The 15862-nt window shown below is 40.9% G+C and overlaps 1 protein-coding gene across 10 annotated transcripts in view; it reads right to left on the bottom strand.

Moving 5' to 3' along the window:
• The window catches only part of LOC127575771 (high affinity cationic amino acid transporter 1-like), a 56479-nt gene that overhangs the window by 8694 nt on the left and 31923 nt on the right, over positions 1-15862 (bottom strand). For 9 of the 10 annotated variants that reach the window (XM_052025847.1, XM_052025843.1, XM_052025844.1 and 6 more), the window contains 5 exons: positions 13632-13771; positions 11492-11594; positions 6188-6402; positions 2079-2245; positions 1858-1966 (listed from right to left, as the gene is read on the bottom strand). In XM_052025847.1, the coding sequence (XP_051881807.1) occupies positions 1858-1966; positions 2079-2245; positions 6188-6402; positions 11492-11594; positions 13632-13771 (734 nt within the window). Of the gene's footprint in view, positions 1-1857; positions 1967-2078; positions 2246-6187; positions 6403-11491; positions 11595-12977; positions 13115-13631; positions 13772-15862 lie in introns of all 10 variants that reach the window. The other variant, XM_052025849.1, reaches the window with a different exon arrangement.

Genomic DNA, 15862 nt, shown 5'->3' with positions numbered 1-15862 from the left:
ACAGATATTGGCTTTTTAATTCCAGATCTAACCGGATGCAAGTTCAGTAGTTTAATATCTCCAGATCATTTGTCCAGGAATATTAGTTCAGTAGGTGTGGCAGATGACAGTGTGCGAAGATGGATGTGCACACAAGGAAGAAAGAAATGGGAGAGTTAAATGGAGGAGGATGGTGGATGCTCAGGACAAGTACAAGCAGAAGCCATTTGGATACATGGCCTGCTCCTGTGCTATTTTATGATCACAGTTAAAATAAATATACTCTTATTGCTCCACACTATTAGGAATTAATAGCACTTAGACCTTGAAACTAGACTCTGATGTATTTCAGCCAGTCAGTTATAGATAACAGCGCCAGTGACCCGGGTTCAATTCCCTTCACTGTCTGTAAGGAGTTTGTACATTCTCCCCGTGTCTGCGTGGGTTTCCTCCGGGTGCTCTGGTTTCCTCCCACATTCCGAAGACGTACGGATTAGGAAGTTGTGGGATGCTATGTTGGCGTCGGAAGCACGGCAACACTTGCAGGCTGCCCCCAGAACACTACACAAAAGGTACATTTCACTGTGTGTTTCAATGTACATGTGACGAATAAAGATATCTTAAAAAATCCTACAGGACGATTAGCTGACTTTATTCAGTGTTTTTGGACAGGGAGTGCCAAGATGAATTCATGGTAATATATGGAAAAGTCAGGAGGATGCTCAGTTTGCATGGGAACCTGCAGGTGATGCTGCTCCCATATAGCTGCGATCTGTTTCCTTCAAGATGCAGGTTTGGGATGTGTAGAGGAAACCTTGGAAAGGTGCAGCAATACATTTTTTTTTGTTTTAAGATGGCCATGGTGCAGCAGTAGGAGTGAACATTTAGGGTAGAAAATCAATATCAAATCAAGCAGGCTGCTTTGTCCTGGATGGTGCAGAGCCTGTCGAGTGATGTTGCAGCTGCACTCAAAGAAATGGAGAACATTCCAACACACTCCTGTCTCGTACCTCGATGAAGGCAAGGAGTCCACTGCAGGACAACCAGCCTCTGAACTGCTGTTGCAGCCAGAATTTGTGATCTAGTTAGCTCCCTGGTCAATGATGGAAAGGTGGGGCAGAACAATTGGGGAATATGCAAAATGAAATGCATGGTACACACTCAGGCCTGTTAGAAGTCAATGTGGACAAGGCTTAGTGCCCATTCCTTCCATCACCGAGTTGTGGTGATTGTAACTCCATTAACCCTCGCAAACCCAGAAATAGCTCAGTGCCGCAGGGGCCTTGACAGCCAGTGTGACCCCTGCCCTGCTGATGTTGAAGATGCAATACACTTCAGCAGTGGAGTCCTTTCATGCAGGTGGATAGAAAGATAGATCAAATGTTACATTAAGTCAAGTTAGCTGAACAAAACTGATCCAAATGCACTCCTTAAAGAGCAAGGCTAGTGGCCTGACAAGCATTAATCCTCAATGTCACCAAAACAGAGCAACGTGTCATTTCCCTCAATCCTATTTCTGACATAACTACAAAACAAGATGAAGAAACTTCAAAATATTAATTGTTTATACAGGTGACCCCCATGTTACAGCTATTAGGGTAACAGAAATTTGACCTCACGGAATTCACAAATCACTACCCAAGAAATTAAGAAATGGAACAAAATTCACTCTCATCCAACTTAGCTAGGTTTTTCCCCCCAACTCAGATTTCTTGACACATGCACAGGTGACGCGACTTTACACGACTGAGAATCGTGATACAGGCCGTTTCCTAGAAACGCAAACCCCCCACAATATCATAGGAGTCGCCTTAAAGTGTTTTCACCTACAAAATGGTGAGAAAAGCAAATCTAAAAGATAAATATTTTCTTTCTCACCTATTACCATCCAGATAGCAAAGCGTATCCAAGTGCCTCTGTCCAACTGCATCATTAGGTACACGTTCACAAGAATGCTCACAACAGGTAAACAGGGCAAGAGAGGTACCTGAAAATCATAACAATGAAATACACACAGAAGGTACATTTTATAAAAGCTTTAATCAAGAGAAGTCAGTCAAGCAACTCAAGCTGTAACAGAAGCAGATCAGGAAGCTTACCTTAAATGAGAGTATTGCTTTGCTTTCTGGTTGTCTCCAAATGATGAAAGTGAAAATCGCACCGAGAAGAATCACTACAAGCAGCAAGCATATGGACCAGGGTTTCCCCTCCAACAAAGCATCTTTTGCATAAACAGTCAATAGGCACAACATCACGATAAAAAATCCTGTAACAGAAAACATAGTATATTAGTGTTGTTCCTTCTGGGAAGTTGTTTGCAGAGAACTCGTGGAAGTCTCCTTTACTAGCTTAGTAGGGAGAGAAAAGCAAGAGATCATTTGCTACTTTATCATCAGTAAAAACATTTCTTTTAAATCACAATTCTTGTCTATTGTGCATTCTTAATGCTAATTCCCAAGCATCTGAGTCCCTTTTAAAGTCAGCAAATTGACATTCTGGACTCAAACAAAACATATTCCCTCAAATTACATTTAGTTGAGATTTTAAGGTTGTGTTCCCTTGTTCTCGATTCCACTGAGTGGCAAGAACTAGCCCCCATTCTACATTCTTCTTAGTCAACTTGCTCCTTGATTTAATTTCCATTAAAAATAAACAGGCTTTCCTAGTTTCTGATCAGAGTCAAATCCTTGTTCACTATTTTCATGACTGTTATTTGACTTCCCCCAAATCCAGTAATCTTCCCCAGGGTAAAAGCCTGATATCTAAAACATACTTCAAAAGGAGATGGGACCAGCTCTTTCACAGATGCAGCTGTAGGCTTTTGTACATTACATGAGGTATGACAACTCATTTTTCTGTAAACTAATTTTTGATGACTTGCATACTAGTATTCAGAAGTCTCCCTCTCACATCTGTCTGGACTATGTCTCCATTTGCCTTTCATGGGCAACATTTGAGGATTATTAAAGTTATGATTTGATAAATGTACCCTACAAATTTCAGCATATTTTCAGTTATTAGAGAAAGATTCTCACTATTTTATACCTAAATAAACAGAACTCCCCCAGGTCCCTTCAATGAAAATCAGAACAAAATTTGCATTTTTCATGTTCATTGGCACATATAATGTACACGTAGCAGTGCTGTCTATTTCATAAAAGCAAGTTGCATGGATTTCAAGAATCATTTTTCAAAGCCAAAATCATCAAGTGAAAACATGGATTTGGTTTTCAGAGTTTCAAAGCGAGCTGGGGTGTCCTTTCTGCTTTTCTTTTCCTTTATCCACCATAAACAGCTTGCAAAAGAAGTCAATTAAAATTTTTGAATCAAAGCTAACCTGATCACTTCATAAACTTTTTACTCATGCGATTTCTTATCTAGATTGAATAGTTTTAACATGTTGGATTACTTGAATTAATATTTAAATAACTGCAAACATTTCTTAATTTAAAAAATCCAAACTGAGCTCTGACTGATTCTCTTTCCCACAACTCCCTCCCCTCCAAAATTCTCTCAGGATCTTTGAGCTCCAATCTCAACTCAAAATTAAAAATGAGAAAAATACAAGCTTTTTAAAACCAGAATTAAAAGTTAACTTCAGCAAGTCTCAAGAGCAGTTCTGTTCCTTTGCAATTTTCTGCTTCCTTTTAAATACACAGACTATTTTTTCCCTTTATCACAACCAATTCACTGAGAATATTCCCCCCAAAGAGAGCTGGGTTGCATGATTCTAATCAGTTAAACATGGACCCAAAGCCATTTATTTTTAAACATTAGGAACTCCCTGCATGGATAGAGTCTGGTGCTAAGTGCTTGCTTACTGCACATTTAGCATCTCCTGCACAGCAACAACTAATAAACAATTGGTGCAATTTAAATGAAGAACTTAGAAATTTGCATGACAACATCTTGTAACTATGACAGGGTTTGTTCTCTTATTGAATAAAGAAACTAAAACAAAGCAATCATATGGTTGTTTCAAGAATCGTTTCTGCAAATAATGTTTCAAAACAGAATTGCCTTGGGGCAAAGCAGCTACTCATATTGTGCAAGATGTGGAGGAGGAAAATGTTACATAGTATTTCTGAAATGCAAGACTTGGAACAAATACATTGGAAGTTGGCAGCTGCAAGAAAATTGGTGCCCATGCCACGGGGAATTTACTCTCAGGGGGACAATGAATGCTGTGTTCAAAAACATCACAAATAGTTGTTTCAGAGATACTTTACCCCTTATGCCAAACTGTTTTAATAAAACTACAAAGAACGAACTAGTGCAGTACAGAAACAAGCCCTTCAGCCTTTTATATCTGACCCGACCACAATGTCAATTTAAACTAATCCCATCTCTCTTCTGTGTCCACATCCCCCTATTCTCTGTCTATGTCTGTCTAAATGCCTCTCGAACATTGCTGTCACATCTGCTTCTACCACCTCCTATGGCTATGCATTCCAGGCATATACCATTGTGTAAAAAAAAACTTCCCTCACAAATTTCCTTTAAACTTCCCCCTCCCACCTTAAACCTATACCCAACAGTTCAACCTTGCGAAAAAAAATTGATTATCTACCTGATGCTTCGTGTATTTCTCAGGTCGCCCTCAGCCTCCGACACTCCAGAGAAAACAATCCAAGTCTATCCAACCTCTTCTTACAGCTAATGCACTCCAATCCAGGAAACATCCTAGTGAACCTCTTTTGCACCCTCTCCAAAGCTTCCACATCCTTCCTATAGTGTGGCGACCAGAACTGAACACAATACTCCAAATGTAGCCTAACTAAAGTTTTAAGCAGCTGCAGCATGACTTGCCAACTATAATACTCAATGCCCTGACCCATGAAGGCAAGCATACCATACACTTTCTTTACCACCCTATCCACTCGTGTTGCCACTTTCAGGGAGCTACGGTCTTGCACGACAAGACCCCTCTGTATATCAACACTCCGAGGGTCTAGTCAGTTACTATATGATTTCCTCTTGCATTTAGCCTCCCAAAGTGCATTACCTCACTTGTCCTGATTATACTCTGCCAGTTCTCCACTCAAAGTTCCAAATGGTCTATATCCCGCTGTGTCCTTTGAAAAACCTTCTCTAACCATAACTCCACCAATTTTCACATCATTTGCAAACTTACTAATCAGACCACCTACATTTTCATCCAAATCAATAAATATCACAAAGAACTGATCCACTGGTCACAGGTAAACATCTTCCCATCAGTACCTTGTCTTCTGTGACCAAATTTTTTTTATCTAACTTACCCTGTGGATCCCATGTGCCTCAATCTTCTGGACCTGCCTACCGTGAGAGAACTTGTCAAATGCTTTACTAAAGTCCATGCAGACAACATCACTGTCCTAGCTTCAATCATCTTCATCACTTCCTCAAAAAACTCAACCAAATTTGTAAGACAGGAGCTCCCCCGCACCAAGCCATGCGGACTATCCCCAACAAGTCCATGCTTTTCCAAGTGCAAATAAATCCCACTTTTAAGAATCTTCTCCAATAATTTTCCTACCAATTTCCCACAAAAGAAAGATACATCCTTCATTTCACTCTGTAGGTAGGTAGGATGTACCGAACCTAGAGTGAAATGAAGGATGGACACATGGGTACAAACTACAAGAGCATGCATTTTAAGGAGAGAAACGGCACCTGGGAAAAGTTACATTTAAATGTTTCTGATGATTTTCCATAATGGAAGAATGTACTGTGAACAATCTACCCACCACTTGCTGGAAGATTTGAAGCACACGGAATTTGCCTTGGGGCATTGATATTGAGCATGATAACTGCCCACACACTTAATGTTACTGGACAGAACTACAGAAATCAAAAAAATTGCAGACACTGCTAATCTGAAATAAAAATTAAAAATGCTGGAAACACTCAGCAGCTTAGGAAACATCTGTGGAAAAAGGAGTTCATGCTTCAAGTCAAAGAGCCTTCATGTGACAGCCTTGGTTGTATTTAAGGAGCAAGGACAGATCTCCTTTGTCAAACCCAAGAAAGTCATCTGTTTACAGACAAGTTTTTTTTAAAAAGGCAAAGGGAAATAAAGGTAGAATTTTTGGAGTAAGCCAATCTACCCATGACTGTTCCACATGTATATTTCTTTAACTGCAGAGTCATTTCCTATATAATGAAGGTCTAGATTAAAAAGGGCAAAATTTGAATGGAGAAGCAATTTGCACCATGATAAACTTACCAACTAAACTCACACACACATTAACTATAGATCCTGACCGTTGGGTAGGGAGAGTATTTTCAGGAAAAAGCAAAGCATTCAATGAGAATTCTTCTTCAGTTCCTGGTAAAACCTCTGCTTGAGATTCACTTGTGCTGGTTGATTCAGTCATATCTGCATCATCGGATGTGTTTGCCATTTGATATGTTGCATTAGAAAATTGGTCTGGCTGATATCTGCAATGAGGAATTGGTCATGTTATTCCTCTCAAAATTCTTTTGAAGCCAACCTTCTTAGACAATAGGAATTTGTTGTTTATAAAACTGACCAACTAAACTCAAACTGAAATGCTATACAAGAGTCCCTCAGCACATTAATGGAAAATACATTGGTTTGTCTACCATGGAGTCATCAAGATTAAGGAATTGTCAACACTCCTTTCAGGTCAGATTCCTTCAACTGGGACAGCAATGAGGCAATGCACAGATTTTAAACGTCCCCAAGGAGCAAAAGCAGGTTTTCTGTAATCTCTCAATAGAAAGTGTGCAACCCAACTGTCACATCCCCTTCTCCCACAGACCCGACAGCACAACCATCAGATATCAGAAGCTGGTCTTGCTTGAGAAAAGTAATAGAATACAGAATAGTACAAAACAAGAACAGGCCCTTCAGCCCACAATGTTATGCTAAGCTAATTAAATTAGTAATCAAATGCCCAACTAAACTAATCCCTCCTGCCTACACAATGTCCATATCCCTCCATTTCCTGCACATTCATGTGCCTATTCAAGAGCTTCTTGAGCACCTATCATATTTGCCTCCACCACCACCCCTGGCAGCACATTCCAGGCACCCACCACCCTGTAAAACAAAAACTTGCCCTGCACATCTCCTTTGAACTTACCCCCCTCACCTTAAATGCATGCTCTCTGGTATCAGACATTTCAGTCCTGGGAAAAAGATACTGGCTGTCTATTCTATCTATGCCTCTCATAAATTTATAAACCTCTATCAGATCTCCCCTCATCCTCCACCGCTCCAGAGAAAACAACCCAAGTTTGTCCAATGTCTCCTTACAGCACATGCCCTCAAATCCAGGCAACATCCTGGTAAACCTCTTCTACACTCTCTCCAAAGCCTCCACATCCTTCCTGTAATGGGCCAACCAGAACTGAATGCAATACTCCAGAATTTATAAAGCTGCAGCATAACTTCCTGACTCTTGAACTCAATTCCTCAGCTGATAAAAGGCAAGCAGGCCATATGCCTTCTTTACCACCCTATCAACCAGTGCAGCCATTTTCAGGGAGCTATGAACTTGGATCCCAAGATCCCTCTGCATATCAACACCATTAAGAGTCTTGCCATTAACAAGGCACTGTCCCTTCACATTTGATCTCCCAATGCAACATTTCACATTTGGCCAGGTTAACCTCCATCTGCCATTTCTCCACTCATATCTGTAACTGATCCATATCCCACTGTATCCTTCTGCAATCTTCCATACTATCCACAACACCAATCTTTGTATCATCTGTGAACTCTCTAACCCACACATCAATGTTTTCATCCAGAGGCATTTATCACAAACAGCAGAGGTCCCAGTACGGATCCCTGCAGAGCACCACTAGTCACAGACCGCCAGCTAGAACAAGTCCCATTGACCACTATCCTGTCTACAGGCAAGCCAATTCAGAATCCAAACAGCCAACTCACCGTAGATCCCATGCATCTTAATCTTCTGGATGAGCCTATCAGGAGAGACCTTGTCAAATGCTTTACTAAAATCCATGAAGACAACATCCACAGCTCTACCTTTGATCACCTTTGTCACCTCCTCGAAAAACTCAATCAAGTTAGTAAAACACAACTTACCCGACACAAAGCCATGCTGACTCTCTCTAATTAGGCCATGCTTTTCCAAATGCTCATAAATCTGATCCCCAAGAATCCTCACCAATAACTTCCCCACCACTGACATGATACTCACCAGTCTATAGAAACCATAGAAAACTACAGCACAGAAAACAGGCCATTCAGCCCTTCTAGTCTGTGCCAAAACACTATTCTGTTAGTCCCATCTACCTGCCCCCAGCCCATACCCCTCCAGACCTCTCTCGTCCATGTAGCTATCCAATTTACTCTTAAGTTAAGAGCGAGCCCGCATTTACCACATCAGATGGCAGCCTATTCCACACTCCCACCACTCTTTGAGTGAAGAAGTTCCCTCTAATGTTCCACCTAAACCTTTCCCCTTTCACCCTAAAGCCATGTCCTCTCGTACTTATCTCTCCTAATCTAGGTGGAAAGAACCTACTTGCATTAACCCTGTCTATGCCCCTCATCATTTTATAAACCTCTATCATATCTCCCCTCGTTCTTCTCCGCTCCAAGGAATAAAGTCCTAACATGCTCAATCTTTCCTTATAACTCAACTCCTGAAGACCCGGCAACATTCTTGTAAATCTCCTCTGCACTCTCAATCTTACTGACATCCTTCCTGTAGTTCGGCAACCAGAACTGCACACAATACTCCAAATTTGGTCTCACTAATGACTTATACAACCTCACCAAAACATTCCAACTCCTATACTCACTTTGATTTATAAATGCCAGGATGCCAAAAGCCTTTTTTACAACCCTGTCTACCTGTGACTCTACTTAAGGAATTATGTATCTGAACTCCCAGATCCCTTTGTTCTTCAACACTGCTCAGTGCCCTACCATTTACTATGTATGTCCTCCCTTGCTTTGTCCTTCCAAAATGCAACACCTCACACTTGCCTGCATTAAATTCCATCTGCCATTTTCTGGACCATTTTTCCATTTGGTCCAGATCCCTCTGCAAGCCTTCCTCGCCGTCCACTACACCTCCAATCTTAGTGTCATCCGCAAACTTACTAATCCAATTTACCACATTATTGTCTAGATCATTGATATATACAACAAACAACAATGGCCCCAACACAGATCCCTGAGGCACACCACTAGTCACAGGCCTCCAATCTGAGAAACAACATCCCAACCACTCTGTCTTCTCCCACTCAGCCAATTTCGAATCCAGTTTACACCTTTCCATGGATACCCATTGACTGAACCTTCTGAACTAATCTCCCATGTGGGGCCCTTGTCAAAAGCCTTACTAAAGTCATGTAGACAACATCCACAGCCTCACCTTCATCTACTTTCTTAGTGACCTCCTCAAAAAACTCCACAAGATTCATTAAACACGATCTACCACACACAAAGCCATGCTGACTATCCTTAATCAACCCTTGGCTGTCCAAATACTTATATGTCCTCTCTCTCACAATGCCTTCCAATAATTTACCCACTACTGATGTCAGGCTCACTGGCCTGTAATTACCTGGTTTACTCTTCGAGCCTTTTTTAACAATGCGAACAACATGAACTACCCTCCAGTCCTCTGGCACTGCACCCGTGGCTAAGGACATTTTAAATATATCTGCCAGGGCCCCTGCAATTTCTACACTAGTCTTTCTCAAGGTCCAAGGAAATATCTTGTCCAGGCCCTGGAATAATTTCCAGGATTATCCCACATTTCCATTCTTGAATAATGGAACAACATAAGCTACTTGCCAGTCCTCCAGGACCTTGCCTGTGGCTGGAGAGGATATGAAGATAATGGTCAAGCCCCAGCAATCTCATTCTTGCCTCTCTCAATAACCTGGGGTATATCCCATCAGGCCCTGGGGACCTTAATGTTCTTTAAGAGACCTCAACTCTACCTCCTCCTTTATCTTGAAACGCCCTAGCATTTTAGCACCCAACACAGATCTCACTATCCTCCACATCCTTCTCTATGGTAAATACTGATACAAATACTCATTTAGGACCTCTCCTACATCTTCTGGCCTCCAAGCACACGTTCCCTCCTTTATCCCTAAGTGGTCCTAGCCATAGTTATCCTCTTGCTCTTGATGTATAGAAAGCTTTGGGATTCTCTTTAACCCACTTGCCAAGTACTTTTCATGGCCCCTCCTGGTTTCCCCTAATTCTCTTCGCGTTCTTTTCTGGGTTCATATAATCCTCAAGGGCTCTATTTGACTCCTAAACCTTGCACTTGCTTCCTTTTTCTTCTCGTCTAAATCACCACCTCTCTCATCATCCAAGGTTCTCTTGTCATCCTTGTCCTCCTTCTTACTGAAGATAACTATTCTATACTCTGTGCAGTTGGTCCTTAAACACCCTCTACATGTCAGATGTAGACTTGCCCAGAAACAACTGTTCCCAATTAACTCTCCCTAGTTCCGGCCTAATGCTCTCATAATTTGCCCTGCTCCGATTTAATACACTCCCCCAAAGTTCATATGTATCCTTATCTTTAGCTATCTTAAAACTTAGGTCACTATTCCCTAACTGTTCTCTCACTAAAAGGTCAGTTTCCTGACCAGGCTTGTAACCCAACACCAGGTCCAGTACGGCCCCTCCTCTTGTTGGACTATCTACATATTGATTTAAGAAGCATTCCTGGATGCACATAACAAATTCTGCCCCATCTAAACCTCTTGCACTGAGAAGGTCCCAGTTTATATTAGGGAAGTTGAAGTCACCCACTACAACAACCCTGTCGTGTTTCTTTCCCTAATCTGCCTGTATATCTGTCCCTCAATGCCCCAGTGGCTATTTGTGGGGGGGGGGGGGGGGGGGGGGGGAGTCTGTAGTGTAATCCAATCAGAGTGATTGCACCTTTATTTTTGAGTTCTGCCCTTATCGACCCAGTGGATGAGCCCCCATTACGTTCCCTCTGAGTGCAGCTGTGATATTGTCCCTGATTAATAGTACAACTCCCCCTCCCTTTTTTACCTCCTTCTCTATCTTTTCCAAAAGATTGAAACCCTGGCACATTAAGCATCCATTCCAGTCCCTCTCCCAAAGTCTCTGTTATGGCCATAACATCATAGTTCCACGTTACTAATCCATGCTGTAAATTCATCACCCCTTACCCCATAATATAAACCCACTTCAACCCATTGTGTCTATTACCTTGCTCCTGCCTGTTCTACTGGTCATGATATCCACATTCCTCTCAATCACTGCACTTCTGACACTGGTGCTCTGGTTCCCATCCCCCCTGCCAAACTAGTTTAAACCACCACTCCCACCCATCCCCCCCCCCCACCCCACCTTCAAGTAGCACCAGTGACCCTTCTGGCCAGAGGATTTACCTAAAGGGCTAGAGGTCTTTAGTGTCATTAGCCTCATTGCTTTGGGTACGAGTCTACATTCAGGACAGCACAGAGGAGCATTAATACAAAAGGACAACAGATCATTTGCCCCTGAAGAGAAAGACATTTAAATTACCTGAGCACCAAAACACAAGCAGCCACCAGAGAGTAGGCAAGAAGAGTCCCAATTGACATCAGATCCACAAGATCCTTGAGGTCAAACAAGAACGCCATGATAGCTGCAGCAAAAGAGTAATGCAATTCCAAGTTTCTGCAGACAGATCAATAACTTTATCAAAACACTCAAGAGAATTAGTGCGTGGTTTTCGTAATATCACAAGCAGTTTTTTCCCCACCATTCTGCAGGTTAATTTTACCCTTAGCATAAATCATATAATAGCAATTGTACAAGCTGCCTGCACCTTAGACACACTGCAAGCAAGCCTTCCAAGATCTTTGATTGGGAAATCAGGCAAACAAGGGACATTTACATTATCAAAATGAAGGCCATTGAACTCTCATCAAAATTTTATAGCCTACAACATTAAATAGTAATTATACTTTAACAGAAGCTTAAGCCTTTCTATCATGAAACTTTTATGCCAATTACTATTGAAATGTGTGCCTGAACAATTCTTTATTCACACCACAGCAAGCACTCAGCATTACTAAACACAGGTAGCAAGAATACTTGTGTTTATTAAGTAGTCCATCTCACTAGGACTCTCATGATATGCATAATTAATTTATTTTTTTTTTCTTATAAGAGTTCATTTTTCATTTTAACCCATCAAAAAAGACATTATGTAATAACAATATCTTTAAAACAGCAAAGTTAGATATGCCCTAGTATTTTTGGTGGAGTTGTTGAACATTGGCCAAGAAGTCATTAAGAAGTCACTTGGTCTTCAGTGGCAGCAGCTCTTCAACATTTGACATTCAATTGAAGAAGCAGAAGTCCATCCTCTGCATTACAATTGAAAAAGCTACAAAGCTCATTTAAAGTATGTAGTCAAACTTCCCAAAAAGATTTGTGATATAAAGATACAATCACCAATTATTACTGTGTGAGGAAAAAATTCACTACATCCAAGTGGGTATCAGAAAATTTATGAACATGCCAATCCCAACTGGTTAACCATAAGCAACACAAACAACCAAACCACAAAAGATTACACAAAAAGAATAGTTGCCATCAACATGCATACAGGTAGCTGTATGCAAGTTAGTTCAAAAGCCCAAACAAGTAACTAGTAATTAAGAATCTATTATATTTTAAACTATCACTGGTCAGATTGGATTTCCCCACCTACTATGTGAAGTGTCCTTACTGATACCAGCTAAAAGGCACTGACTGCTTCTGGTGAAAATCATCACTGTGCAGACTTTTCTGCCTTCTCTGTTAAAGGAGGCTGCCTAGAAATGAGCTAATCGCCAGGAAAAATAGAAACAGGAATTTTTTGTTTAAAAAATGAATAAAATGAAGCCAACACCCACCTCTGCACAAATTCCGTTTATAAAGCTTATCTGCATACTCACACAGGTTAGTTATGCAGTCACAGTACAATGTTATTGACTCAAAAATCCACTGCAGTCTAAGGCTTAGAACTTTGAGTGCTTACCAGAAAGTACCCCAGCTGCAATGGTTGACACTATTGGGGCTTTTCTTTTACTTACACGAGACAAAAATCTGAACAGCAGACCATCCCGTGCCATTGCAAACACGACCCGTGGCAATGGAAACATTGAACCTAATAGGCTGCAAGGGAGAAGTTGATTGTAAGAGAGAATGATTTGGATTTACAGGGAAAGTAAACACATGGATACCAAAAGGTATCAGGACTCTGACATAATAGAACCACTTGACTTTATAATAGCATTTCTTCCAACTTTTGCAATGAGTCCAATCTCAGTTTTTAAGATTGATATCTTGGTAATTCAGAGGATAGGATGGTGACAGACACAACATTCTGGTCAAGTAGCAAAAATGTGAACTGGTGTACACTGTCAACTACTCTAATACTGCTGTGAAGAGATACCAAATAAAATCAGACACTTCCACCCTCCCCCCATCCACACAGTGGGTTGAGGGAGAATTTTACAGAGGAAGTGCTTCATTTGTGCACCAAGTGACTCCAAGGTAGAGCTGGAGGAAGCCACTGGACAATTTTGAGGAAAAGCTCCTAGCAGTTCAATTAAACCAGAGACCACTGAATTACACATTTGGCACAATCCATTTACTTTCCCTGACATTTGTGTTTGTAAGAAACCCTTACCTGCTACCACCCCTGAGACTACTGTAGCAATTAGTGGTGTTTTGGTTCTTTCGTTGATTCGGGCCAACACCCTGAACAGCAGTCCGTCCTCTGCCATTGCAAAAATTACTCTCGGCATTGGAAATATGGAGCCAAGAAGACTAATAGAGAAACACAGTCCATCCTGCGTTAGTATCGTATTATCGGACTCACAAGCAATTAATTGCAAACAACATCCATGAAACAGCCACCTTTAAAAGGCATCAAGGAATGTTAAAATACATTATCCATCTAAATTCAAAATAAAGATTCTCAAACATGCTGAAAAAATGTCATCTTGCTGGTCAGACAGCATGGAGTTCTGCGGCTACTTTAAAAGAACACACTGTGATACCAGATTGCCTCTTATTTTATGCCATTACATTGAAACTAGCCATATGCTTGCCTTAAATTAACTGTCTCATTTAGGAAGCTAGAAGTGATTTCTCACGTCATGGAAAATAAATTATCCACAAGCTACTCAGTGATCAGAAACTTGAGCCAAATGCAATGACAGCTTCCATTATACGCGACACCAAAGGGAAATGAACAAACTTGCAGGCATTATATATAAAGAATGGATTGCTCTTCAGGAACTCAACATTAATTGCTGTACTCAGCAGAAATAAGTTTTCAGATCCTCAGCATAGCAGAAGCATGAAGAATTTGGAATAACAAAACTGGGCAGCAACAGAATAACATTTTACACATTCTAAACCTCATTCTATTACAAATATACGTAAGTAATTCAATTTACAACCAAGTACTCATTTTAATTGCTCACATGCTGAATTGTTGTCTTAATTCAATTTACAACTATGGGATGGAATAGATCAGTGATAGTCACAGCCTGGACAATAAATAGTGTTCCCCTTCTTTAAATGAAACAAGAATGTTCTAATTCCCTCAACATTGGTCCCAGCATAGGAATCAAGTCACTGTAGATGACAGCACTCCTGCCACACTGGGGACACCATTGCCCACATGCTCCCGCCACAATGGGGTTACATAGAATTTGTAGCAGTGTACAAACTAAAACTGAGCTGAGACTTTACAGCTGCTTTTTCCACCATGTGTATCTCAACTTTCAGTGAAAATGGCCTTGTGTGCCTAAAGCAGAAGCTGAAGTATCCACTACCCAAGGAGCACATGGGCCATACTAGACTGCATTTCTACTGAAACAGTCAGGCTGTAATTAAAAACACCGGCTCACTAATATCCAAGCCTGTAGGAGTTCATCCTTATCCCATAAAGTCCTCCTGCGGCTCTAGTTCATTACTGTGGGTCGTTTATTTGTTCAGAAAATGTGGACCTCACTGGTAATGCCAGTGTTTAGTGCCCATCCTTAATGTCCCCGAGCATTAGCAAATTTGAACTACCATAAAGGCCAGATGGGCAAGACACCAGGTTTCCTTCTGTGAAGAATATGAGTGAATCTGATGGGTTTTTACAATTAGTGGTTTCATGGTTAGTTATAAAGGTCCACTTTAAAAATTTCAGACTTAATTCCTGAAATTCAAATTTGTGGTTCTGGATCATTGGTCCAGAAATCTGTTAGTCCAGTAACTATCACTGTATCCTTGTGGCTTATTCATAACTGGAACCCAAACAGTTATGCCAGCATCTTCCACCATCAACTGCAGATGGATAATAAATGTCAACAAAGCCCAGACTTCAGAACTAACATTAAAGCACATGTTTCTCAGGCCAGGGTGAAGGATGCTCCTAACTTGCATGTACCCTACTGACCACACAAATGCTGACCTGTGAGAGTGGAAGGAGGTTCCTTCACAAACAAGTCCTTGATGTTACCCAGGAGGTCTGGATTCCAACCCATTTTACAAGCCTTCAGGCCTTAAGATGGAAACTTGAAATAGCTATATAAATCAGCAGATATCTAAATACACTATTAACTCATTCTATGCAGCAAGCAGTTTGAAAAGCTAAAACAAAAATGCAATGAAATACATCTGCTGTTCAAAAATTGCAGAGTTTGAAGAATTTTTCAATCAAGTACATTAGAATAACAAATTTTGGAGAATCCAGAACTCCAGATGTAATGCCAATTCCATACAAAAAAAAATTATCAAGATCACATATGGAATAGGCAGCACATTTTTTGCACTATTCCCCCACAACCATATTACAGGAACAAAACTGTTGCAAAACAGGGTACATCAAAGAATCTCCAGGAAGCTACCTGGTGAGGTAAG

Source organism: Pristis pectinata, chromosome 11 (genome assembly GCF_009764475.1).
Source record: "Pristis pectinata isolate sPriPec2 chromosome 11, sPriPec2.1.pri, whole genome shotgun sequence".
Lineage (NCBI taxonomy): Eukaryota > Metazoa > Chordata > Chondrichthyes > Rhinopristiformes > Pristidae > Pristis > Pristis pectinata.
This window is presented reverse-complemented; position numbering and strand designations above follow the sequence as displayed.